The 24,229-nt window shown below is 44.2% G+C and overlaps 1 protein-coding gene across 2 annotated transcripts in view; it reads right to left on the bottom strand.

The window, feature by feature from the left end:
- Window positions 1–24,229, bottom strand: part of cux2b (cut-like homeobox 2b) — a 104,089-nt gene that overhangs the window by 5,609 nt on the left and 74,251 nt on the right. For both annotated transcript variants that reach the window (XM_039803965.1, XM_039803966.1), the window contains exons 5-20: window positions 19,332–19,472; window positions 18,759–18,918; window positions 17,448–17,539; window positions 16,203–16,269; window positions 12,865–12,913; window positions 12,055–12,159; window positions 10,457–10,648; window positions 10,286–10,344; window positions 9,704–9,752; window positions 9,363–9,462; window positions 8,357–8,986; window positions 6,261–6,362; window positions 5,237–6,081; window positions 2,502–2,667; window positions 1,803–2,108; window positions 1,523–1,711 (exon numbers count right to left, since the gene is read on the bottom strand). In XM_039803965.1, the coding sequence (XP_039659899.1) occupies window positions 1,523–1,711; window positions 1,803–2,108; window positions 2,502–2,667; window positions 5,237–6,081; window positions 6,261–6,362; window positions 8,357–8,986; window positions 9,363–9,462; window positions 9,704–9,752; window positions 10,286–10,344; window positions 10,457–10,648; window positions 12,055–12,159; window positions 12,865–12,913; window positions 16,203–16,269; window positions 17,448–17,539; window positions 18,759–18,918; window positions 19,332–19,472 (3,252 nt within the window). The remainder of the gene's footprint in view (window positions 1–1,522; window positions 1,712–1,802; window positions 2,109–2,501; window positions 2,668–5,236; window positions 6,082–6,260; window positions 6,363–8,356; window positions 8,987–9,362; window positions 9,463–9,703; window positions 9,753–10,285; window positions 10,345–10,456; window positions 10,649–12,054; window positions 12,160–12,864; window positions 12,914–16,202; window positions 16,270–17,447; window positions 17,540–18,758; window positions 18,919–19,331; window positions 19,473–24,229) is intronic.

The raw sequence follows: 24,229 nt of genomic DNA, 5'->3' as shown, positions 1-24,229 counted from the left end.
CCCAGAGTTAGATAAGTCCATACAAAGCCTACTCATCTCCGTGCGTGTCCTAACTCTGTCTGACGCACCCACCGCTAGCCTAGTTTAGCCCAGATCCTGGAGGTAACCTAAGATGGCTGTGTCTCACACGCTGTGAATATACAAATCACAACATGTAAATAGGAAAACGTTGGCGTTATTTTGTCACTTATTGGGAGCAGTAGGCTAGATGGAGCCGGTTACCTCCAGGATGGTCCCATTACATGGTGCTCTTTGGATGCTTTTATATAGGCCTTTGTGGTCTCATAATACTGTATCTGAAGTCTCTTTCCCATAATTCAGCGTTGGTGCAGAATTACAGCCACTAGAGCCAGTCCCACAATGAGCTTTCCTTAGTATGTGCCATTTCTGTGTCTGTAGCTATAGAGAGCCGAAGTCACGCCCCTTCCGGTGGACCTCATGGGACCTAAACTCGGAAAAAATATGAATGGTAGTGAACGGGGAGAGGCAAATTATTTTTTTATCCCGTTTTAATTGAGACATGGTTTACAAATATGATGTTCGTCAATTTCAAAGATACATTTTCAACCAAAGAAAGTCTCAGTTAGCTGTAGGTTTGTCATATGACCACTTAGTTTTGTGTGAAACCGCTCAGTGGACTACATCTCCCGTCTCACACAATCTACCTCACCTAGCTTGATGCTCTGCTTGCTCGCTAGCTAGCTAGCTTAGCTCTGTTAAACAACACATGTAACGTCATCTTAACTGCTGGGTTTTATCCAGTCAAGTGTTTTTAGCAGATAAGCAAAAGAACAAGCAAGATCCTCTGCTCATTAGAGTAACGTTACATCCCCGGTACGATACATTGAGACATCGTAGCTTCAGGCAGACGTCATCCATGAAGTGTGTAGTCTTTCTAATTACGTATTTTCACAGTCTTATACTTCAACAGTTTAACAATAAACTGAGACTTTCTTCGGTTGAAAAATTATCCTTTAAATTGACGAACATCATATTTGTAAACCATGGCTCAATTCAAATGGGATCAAAAAATAATTATTATCTCTCCATTGACCCTCGTTCAAATTTCTTCGAAAGATAGGTCCCATTGACCGGAAGTAGAATGGCGTGACTTCGGCTCTCTATTGAGGAGGAGAGAGGGGGGGGCAAGGTGGAGGGTGGGGGTGTGGCCTTGACCAACTGCCACTTTGCTCGTTTGAAAGCCATGATGTCTCTCTCTCTCTCTCTCATGGGTGGGCCAAATTCTCTGGGCGGGCAAAGCAGAGAAAGGGGAGGTAACCTTGCTCCTTATGAACTCATAAGGAGAAGATTCCAGATCGGCCCATCTGAGCTTTCATTTTCTCAAAGGCAGAGCAGGATACCCAGGGCTCGGTTTACACCTATCACCATTTCTAGCCACTGGGGGAGCATAGGCAGGCTGGGGGAACGCATATTAATGTTAAAAAACCTCATAAAGTGAAATTTTCACCACACGCTCAAACTTGTACTGAAAGCTATTACAGCGTACTCTCTGGATCCCCACCTTTCTTTTCCATCTTCTTCATGGCCCTCAGCTTGTCTACGTTGTGAGGATCATTGAGCCACAGCTGCATGCGGACAAACGGCTCCCTGCCTTTCAGGCTGAGTTTGTGCCAAGGTTTGGGCCTGGAGAGCAGGTCAGACACCGAGCCTTGAGTCAGGCCCAGGATGGTCTCCCCGAAAAGACGCTGGCCTGTGGGAAACAAACATACACAGTATGTAGGACTTGTGTCTGCATTCATAAGGAGTGTCAGCGCAACCCCACAGTGGGAACTTAGACCCACCTAGGTTGTTGTCAGTTAGCACCTCCTTGACCTTCTTGGTGATGACGTAGGTGTCTAGCTCCGACGACATGGCCACCAGCTCCTGGATACCCAGTGGGTTTGTGGGCTGATGCAGGGCCACGAGGCTGGGAGTGGATTTCCCTCCCGCCGGGTGGGGGGGCAACCCCAGGCCCAGGCTCTCAGGCTGCTGGTTCTCCTTGCTGCTCTCCAGGGAGAGGCTGACAGGCTCAACCAGCGGACTTGGGTGGCTCTCTGCTGGGCTGGGAGGCGGGGAGGGCGAGGACTGGGCCGTCACTGGGCTTTTATCTGGAGGTTGGAGGCATCACAGAAGAAAAAAAAAACAGTAAATCTATAGCCTAGATGTAGCCACTGCATAAGTCCCAATGTACATGTATGTAGAGTAAAATACTGCAATTACTTCTTTTTCTGCATTTTTGATATTAAAACATCTGAAGTGTGATTCTCTGAATTCACTTTATTGACATTCTAAGTACAGGAACAAAATGTAAAGTGCTGCTCTATAGTACAAACACAAAAACACACATTGACTAAGAACATAGAGCAGAGAATAACACCAAACTAGAGTAAAGAGGCGCTGCATTTTGCACGCGCCTCCATCAACGTCATGGTGTTTCGATGACGTTGACGTGTTTCTGTTGATCGTGTGTGTGTGTGCGTGTGTGTAAACTGCAGTCTCACCCAGAGCGTGGCCGTGGTTCGGGGGCTGGCTGAGGCTCTGGCCTAGCTGGTCCAGTAGCCACAGCTGCATGCGGATGAAGGGCTCCCTGCCTTTCTGGGTCAGCTTGCTCCAGGGTTTGGGCCGAGACAGCATGTCGCTTACGCTGCCCTGAGAAAGTCCCAGCACCTGTGCCATACAATACAGGTAAATATATGTTGCCTACGCCTGCTATTTGTAACAATGCTAACGGAAAATGTATATATGACAAGTGATTTCCAAAAATATTATTACAAAAATAAATCTGTTTGCGCTTGGCAATTATGGCCTCAGTGTTTTATTTTCATCAAACAACCACTAGAGGGCAATACACCATCAATGTTTATATTGAGTCTATTCAAATTCAGTCATTTAACTTACAGTGGCAGCACATTTCATGGAGATGGAAAAAAGCCATGCTGAAGCAGAGTGCTGAAAGTTTTTAACAGCCACATTGTGTGTTTGTATGATCATAAATTCATTCACATGTGGTCTTAAACAAACAATTTTTTTTTAAAGTAATATATTTTTGTTTTATGGCCTTTTCAATTATAAATACAATTTCAACACACTCCTGAATGTGCCAGAAAAAAATTGGGTTTGTATAAAAATTCACCTTCACCCTAAGTGGAACTCAGTTTAAGAATATTTTACAACAGTCAAGCTTTTACAAATATTAATACCTCTCACGCAAAGGCCCAAGCTGGAGAATCAAAAATTGAACCCTTAATATTATCAAAATGTACAATCTGCACCATTAAAACCTAAATGTCTTATCTACTCCACAGAGGATAAACTGTGATAAATAACAAAGGAGCCAGGAAAACACTCGACGGGATTTTCTGGAAATAAATAATAGCCATATTTTCTGGGAACAAACAGTAGTTCATTTCAGGAAAAATGCATTCAAAATACAACGTTGTGAATTCCCTCTGTTGCTGCATATTTGTCACAGTGAACAAACTTATCCTACGCTGATGTCGCTCGTTTGAAAATTCGGCATTTGTTACTAAATCAGTTATCAGACTTATAACTAGATCCAGATGATTGAACGCGGAAAGACGGCTGAATACTGAAAGGAATTACTGAACCTTACCATCAGAGTCACCCAATCACCACAAAATGCACACCGTGCCACAAAGGAAATTCCAGAAGAGATGAGCTGTTGAAATCTATGAGTCTGGAAACTTTTACAAAGCCACTAAACCACAGTGAGAGCTATTTACATGCAGAATACAGTGTTACAGTAAAACCTGTGGCCAGCCTCCCAAAAGTTCTACACGGACGCGGTAACTACTCATCCAGGAAGTCACAAGAGAGAACATCCAAAGAAATGCAGGCCTCTCAGCTATAAGGACAGTTGGTGGCCCCACAATATGAGAGATCTGGGAAAAAAATAGGATTCAAGGGAGTGTAGCAAAGTGGAAAACACTGTTCTCTCACATTTGCATAAAAGCCCCCAAAGGCTTTAAGGATAATTGGCCGTAAAGACTCACACAAAGCGGAACTTTTCAGACAACGCAGGTCCCAGTATACCTGGCATAAAGCAAATACAGAATTTCAGACTTACAACAATTGCTGCGATACATACAACTGTATTATGATCATCATGCTGTCAAACGTGATATTATTGGTCTTGTTATTATTAAGGGAAGCATGAACTCTGCACAGTGCCAAACTCTAATGCCACAAAGACAATGATCCAAACCACAAAAACAGGATCTGAGATGCTGAAAAAAAACTAAAATCAGAGTTGTTGAGTGGTGTTCACAACGTCCTGACGTGAACTCAACGGGGATGCAGTAGCAGGACTGAAGCACCTCAAAAGTGTCTTTCTGCATAAAGACCAGTTTGAAATACTTCCACAGCGTGGAAGTGAAATACTAAGATCATATTATAAAACGTGTCGGGCTGCGGTTATTGCCGCTTAAGTGGTGCGGCCCGTTATTACATTTAAAGGGGGCAATTACTTTGTCACATGAATGTTCTGATTGCTGCATTAGTTTTTCCCTTAGTTACATAATAAAATGTGTTTTGTGTTACCGTAGTCAATATTACACGTGGTCTGGAGATCTGAAAACCTTCGGTGGGACAAATGTGTAATACACATAAAGACCTTTTTCAATGGCTCCGTATGTGTGGCTTCACAAAACAAAGTCTGTGGAGCTTCTTGATCATGGTGCATATTATGACAGACAAAGGGATTAGCGTTTAATGCGAATCTGAGTTTACAATTTGAGTTGTGTTCTTCTTCTGACCCTCAAACAAATGTATATCTTTATTAATATCATTGTAGATGTATTGATATCATCTTGTATCTTAGTGTTAATAAAGCAGAGACAAGTATCATTATTACCTATAACAATAATTGAATATTCAGTTCAGTGTACCAACATGTTATATTGTAGCTTGGTGCAGCAGAATAGTTGTCATACATCTGATCAACGTGTTGCAGTAAGAACAGCTTCGGCAGAGCTTTAGCAGGCTGCTTGTATTGCAGCATGCGTACATTTTACAAGATTATTTTTTGGGGCTTTTCCCTTTATTTCGATAGTGACAGTGCATAGACAGGAAAGGGGGAGAGAAAGAGAGGGGATGACACGCAGCAAAGGGCCGCAGGTTGGATCCGAACCCGGGCCGCTGCCAGGGACTCAGACTACATGGGGCGCACGCTCTTGCATACGTTTTTTTTTTTTAATTAGAAAGAGTAACATCTGACCTTTTCTCCAAAGATCCTCTGACAGATGCCGTTCTTTGCCAGCTTCTCCTTCACCTGCCTGGTCAGCTCGATGGTGTCCACCTCTCGGTACATGTACATCTCGTACTGCTCTGGAGTCAGCGGTGGCACGGTGGGCTTGAGGGCGCGGGGGATGTACGCGGGGTAGTACGAAAGCCTTCCGGGGCCGGGGCCAGGGGACTCTCCACTTACCGATGTGTCTGACTCCACTTTGACCTCCGCTGGCCGGCCCAGCCCCAGACCCAGCTCGTCCTCAGCAGAGGAGGCCTCCTCGCTGTTGGGCAGGTACTCGCCGTTCTCCAGGCGGGGCCAGGGCCGGGGCAAGGCCGAGGGCCCGGAGGAGGAGGAAGACAAGGAGGGAGAGACTGAGTTGAAGGGCAGCGAGCCACCTCCGCCGCTGAGCACCATGGACCCCCGCTCCTGAGACCAGTGCTGGTCGAAGTAGGTGCCCACTTCGCCGATCTCCGATTTGACTTTGCGGATTATGTTCTGGACAAATGCGGCCGGGGAGAGGACGCTGAGGGGCGTCTGGGGGCTGCTGATAGAGTTGGCCATGCAGACTGTGACACAGCCTCCCTCCTCCTGTTTGATGGAGATGGGTAAAGGTAGGCCCCTGGAGCGTTCGGGGGGCCCCAGACGCTCTACCTGAGCTCCTGAGCTGGCCATCGGGGCCCTCCCACAGACGTCCATCTCCATCAGGGTGTGCTGCTGGGCCTCCATCTCCCTCCTGGCCTGATCGAGGATGTTCTTTATGGTTTCGTCAGAGCTGCTGCCTGCGCCGTTACTGCTTCTGCCCGATGAGCTGTTCAGAGACGACTTGCCATCGCCTAAACAAACAAAAAAAAAAGACACTGATGCATTCTCAAATCAACTTTCCAATTTAGATGCAATAAAATTCTGATCTAAAATCATAATAAAACAGTAAACGTTGTTGTCAATACAAAACAAAAAAATCAATCAATATGGCTTTAAACTATGGCTTATGACTGGCAGCTCCATTCCTCACCTCCCCTCTGGGACTGGATCTCCTTCTTGGCCTGCTCCAGGATATTCCTAATGGCGTCGTCTGACCCAGTTTCAGGAGTTCGGATGCGCGGAGTGATGCTCCCTGCCACAGAGGGTAACAGAAAGAGATAGAGAGAGAGAGAGGGGAGAGGAGGGGGGTGAGTGGGATGGTTGATCAGAGAGCAGTTCCAAGGCTTTGCTTTTGACTGGTAGATCAATGGCTGCCTTTGAGCGCGTGCTGTCTGAGGTTGCAGTATACGGGAAGCTCAACTTTCAAAAGCTGTGAATCTGGGGAGAAAACAAAGTTTAAAAGTAACACTACAAACATGGCAGAGGAAGCCGCAATGAAGTCAAGGATGAGGTCCAAGTAGATTAGAGGGTTTAAACGTACACAGGTCCAGAAGCTAAGCCACCAAAACAAGATGGCATGATTACAGCTGCACTAAAAAACTCGTTGCTATATCGTAACTTCATACTCTCTAACACCTTGACAACTCTCAAAAAACTTTTTTTTTTTTAACAACCTAGTTCTTATTTTGGTACCTTGGTCACCTATGGATACACCTCTTTATCCATGTTGTCGAAACCATATTATGCAGGTTTATGCAGGACTACTACTCTGGTTAAACTTTAACCTACTCTACCTAATCATTCAAAAAAGGGAGGGGGCAGAAAATATATACTTTCATTTTTAGTCAAGTAATTTTTCCTACAGCTGGGCCCTGTAGTTTTTAGCAAACATTGCTCAAACAAGAGTAAATAGTGTATTTGTTGGGGACTATATTCAGCTGCGGATGAATGCATATTTCTTGTTCTGGTGAGTATTTCCAGCAGCAGGATGGCGTATGCGGGATTGACTCAAAATAAACTACAAAGCCCATGTTGATGATAATGAAGGAAGCTGTCACCCAGTGCAACAGCGTGGCATACTGATGTGTTTTTGGACAACACAGAGGAATAAGATATATCAGGTTTTGGCTACACACACAATACTGTGTTAGTCATAGGGCTGAACGATTTAGGGAGAAAAAAATCTAACTGCGATTTTTCTACCAGATATTGCGATTCCGATTCGATTTGCGATTTTTTTTCTTAAAAGTTTAGCTCAAGTTCAATATTTACGGTGTAACAGATAAAACACGTCATGGAGCATTATAACATTAGGCACCATCAAAACTGCTCTATATTCGTTTGCAACGATGAGAACATACTGTACAGTAGATATGAATTGCCAGCAATAAGTGTTTTTCTTTTAATAAGCATGGGACATTGAACAGTCAAACACAGAACATTTATCACAAAAACTAAAGTTATAAGAATGAAATAAAGAATTCCAATAAAAAAATATCAGTACTTTCTTGTGCACTGAAATTTCTCATCTGCCTCAGTTCAACAGCAGCACCTACATATTGCACCTTTTTTTATTTATTTATTTTTTATGATTATTTTTTGGGCATTTCCACCTTTAATGATAGGAAAGCAATGAAAGGGGGAGAGTGGGGAAGACATGCAGGAAATCATCCCAGGTCAGACTCGATCCCTTGATCTTCTGCGTCGAGGCATGAAACTCTGTATATGTGCGCCCGCTCTACCGACTGAGCTATCCTGGCCACACATATTACACCTTTTACTATCATGTTAAATAAAGTTATACAAAATAAATGAAACATCCACTGAAAACAGGACATTTCTGTAAACCATCTGTAATATGTAACATTATTCCAGCATTTAACTTATGAAAAAATGTAATAATTAAAAGAGGAATACATTTTTTTTAAACCAAATGTTACACCAAACATTCAACTAAATATTGCACATTCGATTACATCGCGGTCTTCATGATTAGCTAATCGCATTATTCCAAATCCCGATTTCGATTTGAAAACGATTAATTGCTCAGCCCTAGTTGGTCAGATAAATGCATTGTTGGTTTTGATCTATTCATGGTTTTGTTGACAATAAGAATACTTCACACTTAGTTCCACTACCATGCCAATGGTTTAGAAAACATGGTTAAAGAGGTGACTGAAGAGTGTATTGTTCATTCCCACCTGAACCTGCCTATATTTCTAACATTTTTCTGTCTTTTCCACTCACCTCTCTGGCGGACCTGGATGGTCCTTAGTGCGAGGATGTTCTGTTCGTCAGAGAGGAACTGCTTCATCTTAATGAAAGGTTCTTTGCCTTTCACAGTCAGCTTCCTCCAGGGTTTGGGTCTTGCCAGGATCTCGCTGACCGAGCCCTGGGAGAGACCCAGCACGTAGTGGCCAAACACACGCTGGCCAATGTTATGCTTCAGCAGCTGCTCCTTCACCTGGAAGGCGATCTCGGCCGTGTCCAGTTGGTCCTCGTCTCCTGCAGTCGAGCTGCCGCTTTCCGACTGGTCGCTGGGCAAGCCGGCGTCGACGCTGCTCGCCCCCACGGACCCATGGGTGGCTGACATGAGGGCCACTTTGGCTGCATAGAGGGCGGTGGGAAAAGCCATGAGGCCCTCCTTTTTAAAGTGTGGGGAGAGGAGCTGCTTGTGAAGGATGTGGTCTCCTGACAGTCTGTCGCCAGAGCTCGGTGACTCAGAAAATGGACGGGGTAGATCGTGGCTGGAGGAGGAGCCGTCCAGGGTGGGGGGACCGGGGCTGGGGGAGGCCCGGCCATCCGCATGAGAGGAGGACGAGTGGGAGCCGGGCGGCCTGCCAATCTCCCTACCTGCATCCTCAGACTGGTCATCATCTGGAGACAGAAAACACATCTATATATATACAGTATATATATTTAACTCCTACATGACAAATACTAGTAAGTTTGAGTGTAATCAAGTCACTGTTACCTAGCTGATAGCAGATATTTAATTAATTAACTCACTTGCTTTCTAGCGCCTTGCAAACCCAGACTACATCATGCAGCCTCACTTCAAGCAAAGAGATTTAAGTCTGAAAAACTCCAGAAGTGATTGAGCCTGACCAATGAGTACCAAGCAATCAGTGAATTATGGGAAGCTTTTAGACGATGACAAAACTCGCTGCTTCTCGTCAAGAATCTTGTGGAATTGTCTTTAAACTCGGTTTTATAGACAGAAAAATCAAAACGTGAGAGACAATTATTTTACCAATGCTCTGCAAAATGCGGGCCTTATCCACCAGGTATTTGTGAGATGGAAGAAAGGCCTCTTTATCCAGCAAAATGGCCTCTGCAGCCTTGGCAGAATCCTATGCACACACAAACACACACACACGCCACAAAAGCTGTTAATTTTCGATTCATCAACTGCAGTGGCTGTAGATATCCTTATAATGGATGACGATCAGAGAAGCATTTCCGTGCCGTGTAGCTTTTCCTTACCGGACACCAAGAAAACATTAAGAAGAAAACAAAGTTCTACTTTGATGAGAGAAAAACTAGTCTGTTTCAAACTGCTGTACAATAAGAGGGTTGCCGGAGCATATATACCTGGGACGAGCTGCCGTTTGCCGAAGCCAGCTTCATTACCTTGAGGATACTACAGACAGAAACAAAACATGCAGAGAAAGTCATTTTTTGGGGGATTTAAAGTCACATTGTTATGTATTTGGTCTGCACGATACGAGGAAAATATGCGATATGTGATAATGTTGTTGAATATCCCGAGTCACTCGCGGTAAATAAACAGATATTAAAATGTACTCGGTTCAGCATTTCTGCTGCTTTCAGTATTCTTCTACAATTCAACAAATTGCTTGTTGAATTTAAAACAAATAAAAGGAAATCGTTTCCAACATTCTTTTATTGAACCAATAGAACATTATTCTGAACATAAAAGGCACCACTTAAAAAAGAATGAATGTTACATTTTAATGTGCAGTTTTCTACTGATATTTTCTTTCAACAAAAAATAAATAAATCAGTTTTGTGTCTATTGCGATATGTTGCAGCCTTTCGCGATGTGTATTTTGCGCCAGATGATATTGTGATGATGAAAAAAACTATACAACGATATATTGTGCAGCCCTATTATGTATGACTTGCACATTCAGTGCACACTCAAAAGATCACCTGAGTTCAGTTTTAATCTCTTCATAGTCCATCTGGGATTGCAGTTTAGCTTCTAATCTCTGAAATGGAAAAAGAGAAGCAGCATGTTTTATTTCTCATTAATTGGTTACCAGCGGTGCTGAGGACTGAGAGGGGTGATCGCCATGTTCTGTCGCCTCTCGCGTGTCTCACCTCAATAGCTTCCGTTTTGTAGGCCAGCTGGCGCTCCAGCTCTAGGATCTGATTGGCCGAGGTCTCTTGAACTTCCTGTAACGTGAACTGCAGCCGCTGAATGTTTTCCAGAAGACGGAGGACTTCGCGGTCTTTAGCCAGCAGGGTGGCCTCCAGCTGCGAGGGCAACACCTCGCCCTTCTCGTTCTTCTCCTGACAGGGCGAGAAAAGGGGACGTGCAGAGGGTGTGAGGGGAAGTAAGTGAGAGAAGGAGTGGGGAGAAAAGGTGAGAGGCCAGCCAGTGAATCACAACCTATGAAGTGTTGATGTAATTCAGACAGTTAGGATGTGAGAAAAATTTGACTTCAGCTAACCATTAATACTGCATTTCAATGTTTCATAGTGACTGTATCTGATAATAAGGTGGTAGCATGTCTGTACCAATTAAAAGCCATTCGGCGGCTCTCTGTCACTGGTTTTGTAATCTGATGATATGTAAACCTGTCTACATTTAGGTGTTAAGTCGTAATTTATCAATTTCCAAGAAGAGACATTTACGTCATGTTTTAAAAGGAACACGCTGACTCATTGGGACTTTAATGTACTCACCATGTCCCCCAGAGTTAGATAAGTCCATACATGCCCTTCTCATCTGTGTGCGTGCTGTAACTCTGTCTGACGCCCCTACAGCTAGCCTAGCTAAGCACAGATCCTGGAGGTAACCGGCTCCCACTAGCCTACTGCTCCCAATAAGTGACAAAATTAAAGCCAACATTTTCCTATTTACATGTTGTGATTTTTATAGTCACAGCGTGTACAAATAACAAGGTCACATGAGAGACAGCCATCTTCTAACGTATACATGCTGGGAACTACATTCTCAGAAAGGCGAAGCACTGCCACTGGGGCGGAGTGATTAGCGCAACACCTGAAAAGCTGTTGTTAAAATTATAGAGTAAAGGCAACGTTATTCAGAATTTGCCAGAGTTTGTTTTTTTTCCTTCATTTTTTAAGCGTGGCAATGGCTGTTGTGCTGTTATTTACTTTGTCTTTTTCGCATATGTGGAACCATGTTTTTGTCTATGTTATTGTCTTTGTAAATTATAGAGTGTGTTCTAGACCTACTTCATCTGTAAAGTGTCTCGAGATAACTCTTGTTCTGATTTGATGCTATAAACAGAATTGAATTGACCTGAATGTCTATATCGGTCCTTGAGGGGTCATTGTGGAAGTCTCAGTCTAAGAAATAAATCTGGATTTTCAATTGACTAATAAGAAATTGTGCACCACCTACATTACTAAATACTAATTTCCTCAACAACCTCAAAAACTGAACCTGAGGGAAATAGTGAATTGACAGAATATCTCTGGGAAGTAAACTACAAAGCAAGGATGTCTTAGTGTCCTAGAAGTTCTGAAAAGGAACTAGTAACTACAGCTGTTACATGAATGTAGCAGAGTAGATGTGCAAAGGAGCATGTAATGTTAGTAATTAAGTACAAGTATCTCATAATTGTTGAGTAAAGCACTTGAGTAAATATACTTAGTTATATTACACTGTTGCCTAGATATGGCCAAAAATCAAATACCAGTCACAGATGAAGGGACATCATTCTTACCCTGCTAGTGCCCTCTGCTGGATGGCAGTTCCCTGTGGTGGCTCTCTGGCCACTGGCTAACTGCTCCTTTAGCCTGTCCACTTCCCTCTGGGCCTTTTCCGCTCTCTGTGCACACACACACAAGGTATCACAGCGTTACAGTTTTCCTACACCAGCCGCATCAATTGGCTAATGAGATGATCAAGGTGAGAGCATATACATAAATCAAAGGAGGCGCCCTTGCTCGGAAATTTTAGAGCCGAGCGAAAACCCGAGTATGGGCCCGCACAGACCAGTGCAGCCACCGCTTTATTCTGCTGAGGGGGCTGTTTAGTCAGCCCACTCTATTCCCCAAACTGTTTACCTGCTCTGTCACACCCGGCCTGCTAATTAATGATTCATTTTGAGAACATTTATCTAGGAGCTGTTGGCAGAGAGCAGCAGAGTGAGAAAAAGAGCATGAGAGAGAAGAGCAGAGGGGGAGAAGAAAGGAGCAGAAGAAAAAGAGGTATCACCAGCATAGGAAGCAATCAAGGCAGTGAGATAACTAAGAACCCCGGCGTTTGGCGCCCCGGCATCAATCGCGTTCTCGGCAGTCTGCCGCTCTCTGCCGAGTGGAGCCGTGCTGCCATAGCGCCCACCGACGGGGGCTCAGGTTTACACTCGCTAATCACACGCTCAGGGGAGGGGAGGTGGATGTGGGAGGGAGAACGGGGTGCGGGGGACACAGGACGGAGGGTGTCTAATTAAAGCCAAGGCTTGATTACAGGAGTGATTACCTTAACGAAGGAGCATCTCAATCAGAGAAGTGCAGAGGAAGACTGTACTCACCTGGTTTGCTTTCTCAAGACTCGCCATGATGGCGTCGACCTCCTCTGCCCTGGAACGCACGCGCACACGCACACAACACACACGCACACACGCACACACACACACACAGACAACCACAGGATTACTGAGCAGATACCCTCACTCTCCGGTACACATAAAAAAACAAAGCACAACTGTTGTTATTAACATTATATAATTCTTAAAAAATAAATAAAGCTATGGCTGCAAATTCACTGCAGAGGTCTGTGTGGATGCAGAGACGAAGAGTGGTGGGTCTGCATAAACGCAGTTTATTCAAAACTTTCGGATGTCGAGTGCAACTTTTGATTATCTCTGTCAGATTGACGTAAAAGTCGCATAAAATCCGCCTTTGTTGTTCACGCTGCGCGCCGCATTGAAAAAAAAATCAAACCCGGGTCTGATTCAGGACGACATATGGAATCTGATTTGAAAAAGATCTGATCTGGGCAAGATTTGAGTGTTCACGCTACTTATGAAGAAGTCTGACCTGGTCACTTGACCCCAAAAAAATTTGATTTGGGCCAATTTTGCCTGCAGTCTGAACATAGCCATTATCACACGTTGTAAAAGAAAAGCCCTAATCTCATACATATATTATGTCATAACATACATAACATTACCAGAGGATGTCTTTGTCATGACAACTTGACATAATGTCGTCCTGTTTAATGTCAAGTTGTCTTAATAAGGACATTCCAAAGATATTTAATGTCAAGTTGTCATGACACATACATCTTCTGGTAATGTCATCCTGGCTAATGTCAAGTTGTCATTACAAAGACATCCCAAACAAATGTAATGTCAACTTGTCATGACCAAGACAACTTCTGGTAATGCCACTTTGATTAATGTCAAGTTGCCATAATCAAGACAACCCAAACAATGTCAACTTGTCATGACAAAAACCAAATGACACTTAATGACAGAAGTCATGAACGTTTATGACTGGTTTATAACGTTTATGACACGTTCATGACCGTGTCATGTCATAGTTATGACAGTTTCATGTCACGATTATGTCGATACCTTCAAGTAAAGTGTTGCCCAATTTTTTTATTTTATAAGTTCATTTAACTGTTTTATAATACTTTCTTTAAATTGTATCCCCTTACAGGATGCTGTTTCAATGACTTACCAGGAATATTCTGGTAAAGAAAATTAAAGAAGTTTATTGAGTATAACAAATATCATAATCTGCTTGACAAATCCATCCATTGTTTTGTGTCTTATGGTTATATATTATAATAAAAACTCCTCTACAGGTCATTAGTAACCCCAGATGCTTCAATGGCATGCCCTCTGTGTCCTCCATCGTAGCTATGGCTCTGTATAAACGCTGTGGCCAACGGATGGATGTGGGATTCCATCCTCTCTTGAGATTGAACTCCAGCTTTCCTCCATACATCTTACAATCACAGAAGTCTAATTTAAACAGAAGCTCAGCAGGATTATTCATGAGGCTTGTTTGAAGTGCAACAGTTTTATTTTTGCACACGTGGGACCTGGTTATCAAAAGGTAGATAGGGATGAATTAACGAGGATGCTGTGATTGATTTAAATATGCACATAGGTTTCGCAAAGTTTCGGCGACACAGCAGTCCGTTTTTACCAAAAGAAAAATTTGTTCAAAGAACATATTAAGACTTCTTTTTAATCCACATTAAAGAAACTACATTGAGCCGAACGTTCATTCTCTTTCATGTTTGCATTTAACCGCTCCCATCGTCTCACATCAGTCTGCAGAATTAATTAGCTAAAATGTTAGTGATCCAATGGAATCATTATGTCATGAAGACGATACTATTTCTACAGTGAGATGTGGAATCCATTAGATACTGAGACTGTCTCAAACCTAACATATTCTTGGCATTAAGGATCACCGGTGGCGTGTGGTGCGGCCCCGGTTTCAGAGGGTCCTGGCCGTGCCCCGGTCCTATCAATAAGGCCAGGATAGATGGCGCCCTGCCGACAGCAGACACTAACAGGTGTCAGTGCCACGTTTAATGAACTTGTGCAGTACGGAAAATGTTTTGTATTGATTACCTGCTCAGCTACTCAAGCCGAAGCAGACAAATAGTCTTTCTTATCAACATTGAGGAAACAGTCAGTGAGAGTAATAGAGGCCGGCCCGGTGTTCAGAGGCTCGGGGTCAGGGAGGGATAACTGCAAGCTGGAGCTCTGGGGTCAGTGGTACGGTCAGCCCAGCCCAGCGCACGCGCACGCGCACACGCACACGCACACGCACGCGCACGCGCACACGCACGCGCACACTTCTTAAACTACTAGAAACCTCTAGAAACTTCCTAACCTGTTCTCTTTCAAAGCCGTTCCATGTCTTTGTTTGACAGAGTGAAGGACGGAGAAGGAACGACATCAATACCGAGACATTTTAAAACTTGCAACAAAGAGTGGAGCCAGAGCTAGATAGCATTTCAAATTAACACAAGATGCTGCGGTGAAAAGAGAAATGCCATTGACATCCAAACTTCACTTGAAATGATATAAAAAAATGAACGACACCTCACATTCTTATTTATGAGACATGTAAGACAATTCTCAGTGAATTAATGTCAAATACACCAGTCTATGGTCTTTACATTTCCTACACACACACACACACACACACACACAACATACAACACACACACACACACACACACACACACACAGTATGACAAACCACGTAAACAGAGCTGGTCTTTCAACCTGCAGATGCACGCGAAAGGTAAGCCCAAACTGAAAATGTGTCCAATCCAACAAAATGGATGGCAGTGGGTCTAAAAACATCCGTTCATTTGCGCCATGGATGAAGCCTGGGAGAAAATCCATTAGCAGCGGCTGACTGTGCTCTGGAGCACAAAACCCAAACAAAGGAGTGTTTACTTTGAACGTCTATCGACATCCTTCATACAAGCTCAGATTCATTTCAGGCGTGCGGTGGATACATTGCGCTCAAAGACCAGGACAAGGTAGAGTGTTTTCTGAAGCAATCTTTAAATGGAGCAATTCTTCTTGAGGGCTGTCATGGCCCAGCTCCCAGTGAAGGCAAACACAGACCTCTCTCATCGACCTGCATTAGTGGCTGAGTCACTCTCCGCCTTTACAATGGCATTCCTCAGCTCTACGCTGGACATGAGTTTGTGTAGGCAAAATGAAGAAGAGCGGCTTCAGCACTTGGAATGCTACAGTGAGCACCAGTGAGGAAGGCCACAGAGATGCCAGTGTGTAACCACCACGACTTGGGGGAGGGGGGGGTGTATAAAAGTTGGTCAGAAATGACGTAAGCACAACATGTAAAATGGGAGGCAGACTCTTACTTGTTGGTCATCTCCTGGTTGTATTTACACCGCAGGTCCAGCAGCTCTGTCTGTGCAGTGTTCAAAGCTGGTGAGAGGCAGACAGTGAAAAAGACCACATGAACTTTGACCTTAAAGCTACATTACTGAATTTATTTGCCAATAACATTTTTGGTTACAGTAATAAACTTTCAATTTATTTTTTATTTTTTTATTTTTACTTCAAACATTACCAATCAAAGAACGCATTTGCAAAACAACCAATTTCACTGAAATATGTGTTAGTCTGAGCTACACTCCTGGCTAGAAGTGTGATACTGCTCAAATAAAAAGAAAGATTTCCTCCAACTTTCCATTTGGATTAGAGATCTTAGGCATCATCTGACCCTAGAAAAAAATGGTATACTACAAGAAACTGTGCCCTCAACTTTTATACCAGTTGGCAGCCAGTTCTGGAACAGGTCGGAAATAATTTTCTTCTTTTTTTCTTAAAAGGAGCGCTATGCAGTTTTGGCCATTTCTTCGCTGTTTTCTCACGTTTTGCTCGCAGGTATTTCTATAGAGCTCCCCCCACAGCTTCAGAATAGATATTTGGCAGCTCCGATGTTTATTCGTGTCTGCCGTTTCCTCTTTCTCTGTTCCTCCGACAATGCTTTCCTAGCTTTCTGCCTCTTTTTTTTGCCAGCTCAGCCATGACGATAGTGTGAAAAACTCCATCGCTACCTTGTTAGCCTGTACAGGCCGTGCGGTGCCGTGAAGCAATTTGTTACATCGCGAGACCTGATATCGTGCAATACTTCCTGACGGCTCGCCGGCCAAAAGTTGCAAGGGTGGTTTTTCCGCTCACAGGTGCTAGGGGGGGACCACCATTCAACCCGAAAAAAGTCATATAACCATTCCAGTGACTCCGAAACTGTTCAGTAAATAAAGCTAAAGAAAACGGCATAGCTCCCCTTTAATGTTTGTATTTTTTTTAACCATCGAAATTATGTTTTGATACGTAATATTGTGAATTTCTAATGGTGCAATAGGGTAGGGTTACTTGGGATTTTGTTAAAAATGTATCAATAACTGTATGTTAAATCGTGTTTTGCATAATCTAAAAAAAAAAAAACATAATAAAATATTCTTTGTTTATAGTTTATAGTTGCGTCAACAGAGCAGCAGCCTGTGCTTCAGCAGACTGTACAGTAATAATGCACATAGTGGCTGAGGCTGAGATGAAAAGTAACAGCTACAGTACGCGTCAGTGTTTAAACCACTTACAGGAATGCAGAACCTTGATCTTCTCCTCGGCCTCTGATAGTCTGTCAGCCAAACCAGTGTTGGCGCTCTCCTCCTCCTCCTCCTCCTCCCCCCTTGGAGAAAAAAAAAAAAAACTCAGTTTCAGTTACTTCACTACATCATGGCTACCCATTTAAGCAACACTATGCACTTTGTGCCATGAGACAGAAAAATGTGGTAATCCCAGCACGTGTGACAAAGAATGTAACCGAAGCAGCTGTTGTTTCACTGTTTCACCTTTTTGGAGCCGTGTTCAATTCAGCTTTGGTTTATTTTTTTTAAAAACCTTTCACTACTGCTGCTGTTGTCGGCGTCTAACTGCAACTCAAAATATCCCCAGGACAAGCTAAATGGACTCATTTATTGTACACGTTCACAGACCCTCATCGGTTTTTTTTTTCTTTTACATCCGCAAAAGTTGCATATTGTTGCCTTAAAGAGCACTAAAATGGATTGTGAACATCTCTGCATGGGGGGGGGAAGGTTTGGAACATTGAAGGGTTAACCTTAAAAATCTTTAAATACATGCCCTATTTCATACTATACCAAAAATAAACGGCAGTGGTCTGTGCTGTAGGCATTGGGTGGCACAGGCAGTTAAAGGTGCAGTAGGTAAGACTTATAAAACTAACTTTCTGTCATATTTGCTGAAACTGACCCTATGTTTGAGTAGAACTACTATTAGTTGTATTACTATACGACTCTATAATGCACAAAAATAACTTACCTTCATTTATATTTTTGTATTTTAACTTATTGGTTTGGATATTATATATCTATATATATATATATTTGAGTACATGTGTGGTGTTATGTCTGTCTTGAAGCTGCTGTGACATTGCAATTTCCTGCAAAGGATTAATAAAAGGATCTATCTAAAATCTATCTAGTTTAAAAAATAAAAATAAATCCGGCTCCTCTGGCACCACCTACAGCCTGTAGTGCGATTTGCAAAAATCCACCGCTCCCTGTTCAGATCCTCCAATCAGGGCCAGGGGGGGGGTGTCTAACTGCGTGGCAATCACTCCTCATGTACACACATTCATTCTCCCTTGTGGGGAGGGGGGGGAGGGGCTTATGAGACCGTTTGGGCTTTAGCAGAAAGGGGGGGGAGGTACTGAGAAGTTGTCGATGTTCAAATTCTTTGGCTAAGTCCTAGATCTTCACAATCCTACCTACAGCACCTTTTAAGGGGGTTCATTTGTGTCTTTTAATTTAGGAAATTTAAACCGTATGTAAATCTATAATGATTGCCAGTCAGAGGCAGGCAAGGGGTGCATCGCTGGTTCTCACCCTCGGTCCTCAGCTGGGTCCTGGTGGTTCTGCTGCGGGGAGCCTGGGGCCCCGGGAGCCGGTGTGCTGTTGGGCGTCATCACGGAGGCTGGAGAGCTGGATTCTGGGGCCTCCTCTGTCACTGCTGCCCCTGGGACAGCCGGGCCGTCCTCTGAGGGTTCTGCATGGAAGAAAAAGACTGGCATGAGTTCTCCAACGTCAGCCGAGTGATCGGATATTACCAGGTAAATGCGACAATCGATTTCTGTTTGAAATAGTCATCTTAAGGTGACCATTATTCACATATCTCCAGATATTTTGGTGGAATTCACAGCCTTCCTAAGGCCTGGTCCACCTGGTAACCTGGACCTGGTAAAAACGTTTCATGATTAATAAATCCTGGGTCCCTGCAATCCGATCTAGGTTATCATGTGTCCGAGTCCAAAATTCCTGGACCTTATCACAGGACCATAGGACATCTGGACCTGGTAAATTACCTTGCCTGCACTTTCAGACCTGTACAGTAGCAGCCACTTCAGTGCTGCGTTAAAAAGAAAAGGACTGCTTCCTGATGCAGATGATTTTTGGCCTGACCTGTCTTTTCAAGGCACTCCAGGTGTTTCTTCCAGTGCCCGCTGATCTCTCGTACCAGGGCCTCGCCGTCTGGGGCCGAACTGTGTAGGTGCTGCAGTCTTTCCTCCAGGGTGTGTGAGGCCTCCAGCACGGGTGCTGGATCTGAGGAAACAGACCCAAACAAATCTCTGTAGAAACAACTCCCGAGATTCACAAGATATCCATACACTCCTACTTTTCAAAAAAAGCAAAATAGCTGTTTTACTGTGCGCGCTGCCTGTAAAGCACTTTACAGAGTTTTTCAGCGTCGCAGTTTCAACAGAGACACACAATTCCACTGAGACTTGTTTCCAAAGAGTGACTTTTAAGACTTTCCCCACTCAGGCGCCTTTGAACATTTCACAGGCCGGACCTAATGACACAAGTGCTGTTTCCGACCCTTCACATGTACAGGAATCATCTCTAATGAGTCTTCTCACGTGCTGATGAATGGCAAAGAAGACAAAAAGATTGCCATGAATATGTGACGGAGTCTAAAGTCCCAAGTATACACCTAGGCAAAGTGTAGAAAAAGTCTGCTCCTGAAAAGGGGGGGGGGGAGAAGCAGGATTCTTTAGCACAACAGAGGAGCTGTTTTGCAATGCATGCGTGGCAGCACCGGGCCCATGGGGCCAACTAGGAGGCTGTTTCTCAGCTAACAAGTCTCCTCTGTATCATTTGATCATTTAAATTATTATGCCAGGAATTCTCAGGAGGCAGCTCGGCACTCCACATCACAGGGCTGTTTTTAATCTTCCCCTTCCCTTTCTTCCCCTCCCGAAAAGTTCAACAGCTCAGAGAGAGAGAGCTGCTCCTGTTGTGTACCTGCCTGCCGAACACCAAAGGAGGTGACTTCTAGTGCCAAAGCACAGAGAGGGAAGCTCAGGGGAGCTCCCTGACAAGGGGGGGGGGCAGGCTAGATGTAGAGCCACATGCACACACACACACACACACACACACACACACACACACACACACACACACACACACACACACACACACACACACACACACACACACACACTTCAAAACTCTAAAAGAGGAGGAAAATCGCTGCTTTGCTGCACAAACTTTTCTCCCACAGCTTTCATCCACTCATCTTAGACTTCTCTGTGGAACCCAATTGAATCCCTTCTTCAGTATGGGCACTGACTGAAGTGACTTTTCATAAGAAGCTGGAGCCACAGACGTTTAAACTTTGCCAGATGCCACAGAGAGAATGCAAACTCAGAGCCGGCAGGCCACGAAAAATAAATGCTCATCAGAGAGCCAAAACTTCTGCAAAGTGCAATTTGTTGAAATCCTGGCCCGACGTTGCAGCCTGCCATATCCGCATTTTCATCAGACAAACATTTTGGGCCATTTAATTGATCGAGCTATTTTTCCCAGGACCCGTTTACAGTCAAACATTGTCTGCATTCATTGTTACACCAGCTGTGGAGATATTGCATCAGTCACAAGGGACATCACTATTAAGAGCAGAGCTCTTCTAAGACAAACAGGATGACTTAAAGCACTGCTATTCCATCGACCCACTGTCACAGAAATCACTTTATCAGCCTCTTTCCCATATATCCTTTCAACTTTTAATGATCAAAGGACAGAGATTATAGTAAGGGATCTCTCACACATGGACAAGCCAGGATTATCAATCGGTGGCAAGGAGCTAAAGTAAAGTCAAATTTAAAGTGAAGGGATATAACTTAAGTCCGTATACAAAATTAACCCCCGTCAAAGTAGAGCAGCAGGGATACTCTCTCGGGGCCCGGGATCTACAGTTACTGAAGGAGAGTCCAGAAAGACTGCTGATAACTTTGGAAAACAGAGCTAATTGATGTTGCTAATAAGAAGCGCTGGAGCTTCTTTTTCGGAAGCAGCTCCGATGGTAAATCCAGCCAATACACCCCGGAATGGAAGAGGAATTCAACATTAACCCGAGCGCTCACATTCCTGTTCATCAAGAAATATAGCACAGCTGACGAGGCATTATGTACATCAGGTGAGTCACATCGCTCTCACGGCAACACAAACCGATCGATTTTTTATTCATCCCTTATCTTTAATTATATAGATGATTGGATGTCTGCTCCGGGGTCATGATAACGGATCGGGCAACAGCGGCTCGTTTCAAGTAATAAATCACGGAACATTTAATAATCATCTTCTCTGGTGAACACGGGGCCAGCTCTGGAGGAATCCCAGCCACCGAGGGGGAGCAGATTGGGATGGGGGAGGCAGCCTCTCTTTTGCAGGAACGCCCTGATCACATTCACACAGTTCCACATTCATACCTGGAAGCTGCCCGGTACGACCACAGTCTCATCTGCTGGCCATCGAGCAGCTCCACTGCAGCCATTGGGGTTAAGGGGCCTTGCTCAAGGGCACCTTAGTGGTGGTAATGAGGGAGGGACAAGCACTGTTCTTTCACTATCCCCACCCAGATTTTATCCGACAACCTCCCGCTCACAAGCTCGCGTCTCTAACCATTAGGCCACCACTGCCCAAATTGAAAAGCACGCACTCCCGAATGTCACTTATGGCGTTTTTCCCATTACATGGTACCTGCTCGACTCGCCTCGCCTCGACTCGCCTCGACGCGCTTTGCGTCCGTTTTCCGTTGCAGATTTTAGTACCGCCTCAGCGTGGCTGGTCGTCATCGCGACTGCCGTGGGCGTGGCTTAGTAGCGTTGGCTTTTCCCCGACTCATTTCCTGGTTCTCCGTCTCCGTAAACAACATGATATCAAAGAGATAGTTAACTTTTACTGCTCCAGATTTCCCACCGTGGTCAGAAAGAACAGGGGAGACACTTTGTTTCTCTCACATATATATGACTCTAGAGTCGCTACTCGCTGCAGAGATAATCGCCGTCACTCTCTCACTTCTCCCAGCTCACCAGCTCCCCACACACACACACACATCACACATGCACACACCAGCGCACAAGTATAAACATCAGGCCACTTGTATGCTACGGAGAAAGCTCTGCGTGGAGCCTCCGGCAGCAAAAAAACACCGCTGGCTAAACTATTTAAAAATGCCGTCTCTCGCTAGCAATGCAGTGATCAGTGACGATTCTTTCCGACCAGTCAGCAGCCTGCAGGTTTTCACGTCACCGTTTCGGCTCGCCTCAGCTCGCTTGGAACCTCGACTGAGGTGGTACTAAAAAAAGTATCTGTTAGCAGGTACCAGGTACTTTTTTTCGTAATGGAAAACCAAAAAAGGCGAGTAGAGTCGAGGCGAGGCGAGCAGGTACCATGTAATGGAAAAGTGCCATTATAATATCTCATTGCTCAGAAAAACTGTGTTCACACTACTGCGTACAGAACAGTAGGACGAAATTTAACCAGAAGTCTAAAAACTGTGATGGGTGTTTAAAACGGACAGTTTGGGGAATCATTTCACCGTTCACCTTTGTTTCTCTTTCAAATACGTTTGGCTGTCTGATCATGTGACTGCTCTAATTAGTCAGGGTTATCCATAATCATTCAGGAGATGTAAGAGACACTAGACTGCGATATGAAAAATTTGCTTGAAAACTGATGTTGGAAGTGTAAAGAAAACCCACGGATGGGTTAGGATCAAAGACTGTGTGTGCTGAAGAACTTTTTTATTTTTTTTTTAAAGTTGGTTTTAATATTGAATGTTTTGTATTCACGATACTTTCTATTTCATTTGCTGTATCCAATGGGAGTCAATATTGTGTATAAAGAATGGTGAAGAATAAAAGTGTGGTGTACTGGAGGTGTTTTCATTCTTTTTTTATGATTGACATTTTGTTATTTATTTGAACAAAACACACAAAACATACAACTTGAAACATGAACATACCACCCCCCACACACACACACACACCCAACCCCCCATTGTCATCACCAACCATCCAGACAAAAAAAATCAAGAAAAGATGACACATGAACTACAATATATCAAGAGCATGCAACAGCATAACAACAAAATAGACACACTATTAAATCAAATAAACATATGTATAAATGACAACACCATAAGTCCATCATACACGTCTCTCCCCAGCACTAAGCTTCTTAGGAGCCCTCCAGAAAGCTCAGGTACTTCCCCCATTTCCTAGTGTAGACATCCAATCTGGAAAAACCTGTGGATGACATTTTTTTTTTCAAACGCCGCCACACTAGCCATCTCACAAGGCCCCCCCCCCCCTCTTCATTCCTCCATCCTCTTAAAAGAAATCTGTCTGGCTATCATAAAACTAGTTTGGAAACCAACTTGTTATGTGCTTATCTTTTCCGCCTAGGATTGATCCCAGAACAAATAATCTTGGGATGAATGGAACCTGGGTCCCTGCAATCCGACACAGGTTATCATGCATTGCGAGGAACGGACTTGCACTGAAGCTCACGCTGGTCTGCAGCTCGCTGCCTTAGTTAGAAATTACAATGTTTAGTACCGAGAGAAGAGATGGCAAAAACTACGAAAATAAGACCCACGTTGTAATGTACCCTGACATGCTGATAGCGAAACATATGTTGGCAAGACTTTTAATAGTTTTTGCACATTTTCTCAGCTGCGTTGATATTGGGTTTCATCACCTTGGCGGAGCGATAATGAGGCTGCCACCCTGCTAGCTTGCATGCTTGTGGTCACCGCGTTGCTTTGCTATTGCGCATCTCAAAGCGGGAGGCAGTTACTGTATCCTGGGTGCAGCCTGGAGTCCAGGATTAAGCCCGAGCCAAAGCCTGTCAGAAGCTGGACGGCTCCACTCACTGCAGGTGGCATTGGTGAGGACAGCGCACAGGTTCAGGATGTGTGTCTAGGTGGGTGGGGGTGGACCGGGGGTGGTGTGCGCCAAGACAAGCAGGTGTGTCGGGGCGGTCCGTCTTGGCCCTGTCAGCGATACACCATC

Source organism: Perca fluviatilis, chromosome 6 (genome assembly GCF_010015445.1).
Source record: "Perca fluviatilis chromosome 6, GENO_Pfluv_1.0, whole genome shotgun sequence".
Lineage (NCBI taxonomy): Eukaryota > Metazoa > Chordata > Actinopteri > Perciformes > Percidae > Perca > Perca fluviatilis.
Note: the sequence above shows the minus strand (reverse complement) of the source record. Positions and strands in the feature narration are given on the sequence as shown.